This window comes from Antrostomus carolinensis, unplaced genomic scaffold, assembly GCF_000700745.2.
Source record: "Antrostomus carolinensis isolate BGI_N321 unplaced genomic scaffold, ASM70074v2 scaffold38169, whole genome shotgun sequence".
NCBI classification, from domain to species: domain Eukaryota; kingdom Metazoa; phylum Chordata; class Aves; order Caprimulgiformes; family Caprimulgidae; genus Antrostomus; species Antrostomus carolinensis.
Window position 1 is genome coordinate 615 of NW_010337120.1, and position 849 is coordinate 1,463.

An 849-nucleotide genomic window follows, 5' to 3' on the forward strand; every position below is an offset into this window, starting at 1 on the left:
AGTAGGCCCCCGAGCGACACCGCTACGACCATCCCCAGAGGTGAGACCCGCCCCCCCCCACCGCCAGACACCAAGGTCCCCTAGATATTGGGGTCCCTCAGGGCTGACCCTTCGGCCCCGCAGGTCCTTCACACAATCCATGCGGAGCCTCCGGCCCGACAAGCCCTGGACCACCAAGTTGAGCAGCGCCGGGTTGGTCTATTGCCACTTTGGCTCCCAAATTGTGACAGTGCTCTACGATAAGGTACTGGGGGAACTGGGAGGGTCTTGGGGAGTTCTAACTGTGCCAGTGCCACACAGCTTTCCCCAGAGCTTCTCCTTGGTGGGGTCACCCCATAAAAGAGTTCTCTGGAGAGCATCACCCCATAAAAGAGGGGACCAGTTTGTTCCAGCTACTGGTGCACAGTTGAGCTCCAGGCTGGGCTGACCCCTGATGTCCCCTCCTCTGTCCCCAGCTGTACGAGAACTTTGTGGAGGAGATCGACGCCATTGACAACGGCATCGCGCAGGCGGAGGGGGAGCCCCGCTACGCCCTCACCACCACCCTGAGCGCGCGCGTGGGCCGCCTGAACCCCCGCTGGAACGACCCCGACCAGGACACAGAGGTGGAGATGGGGAACGTGGCAGGGAGGACAGCATGAAGACACCTCCACCGCTGACCCTCCCCTGCGTCCCCAGGCTGGCTTCAAGCGGGCGATGGAGCTGGTGGGGGGCGAGTTCATGGAGCAACTGGACTACTATCACCGTGCCTGGCTGCCCGCGCGGGCGCTGGTGGAGGCGGCCGTGCAGCGACGCTTCGAGGTAACGGCCGCGGCTGTGCCAGTTTGGGGGGGTCTGAATGTTTATGGG

General features: G+C 63.5%; 1 protein-coding gene across 1 annotated transcript; it reads left to right on the forward strand.

The window, feature by feature from the left end:
• Positions 1-5: 5 nt before the first annotated feature.
• On the forward strand, positions 6-822 carry MYG1 (MYG1 exonuclease; the record flags this gene model as incomplete). Its single annotated transcript, XM_010175092.2, has 4 exons — positions 6-40; positions 124-244; positions 456-605; positions 679-822. Coding segments are annotated over 4 exons (450 nt in total), but the record flags the coding sequence as incomplete, so codon positions are not given.
• Between the last annotated feature and the right edge of the window lie 27 nt (positions 823-849).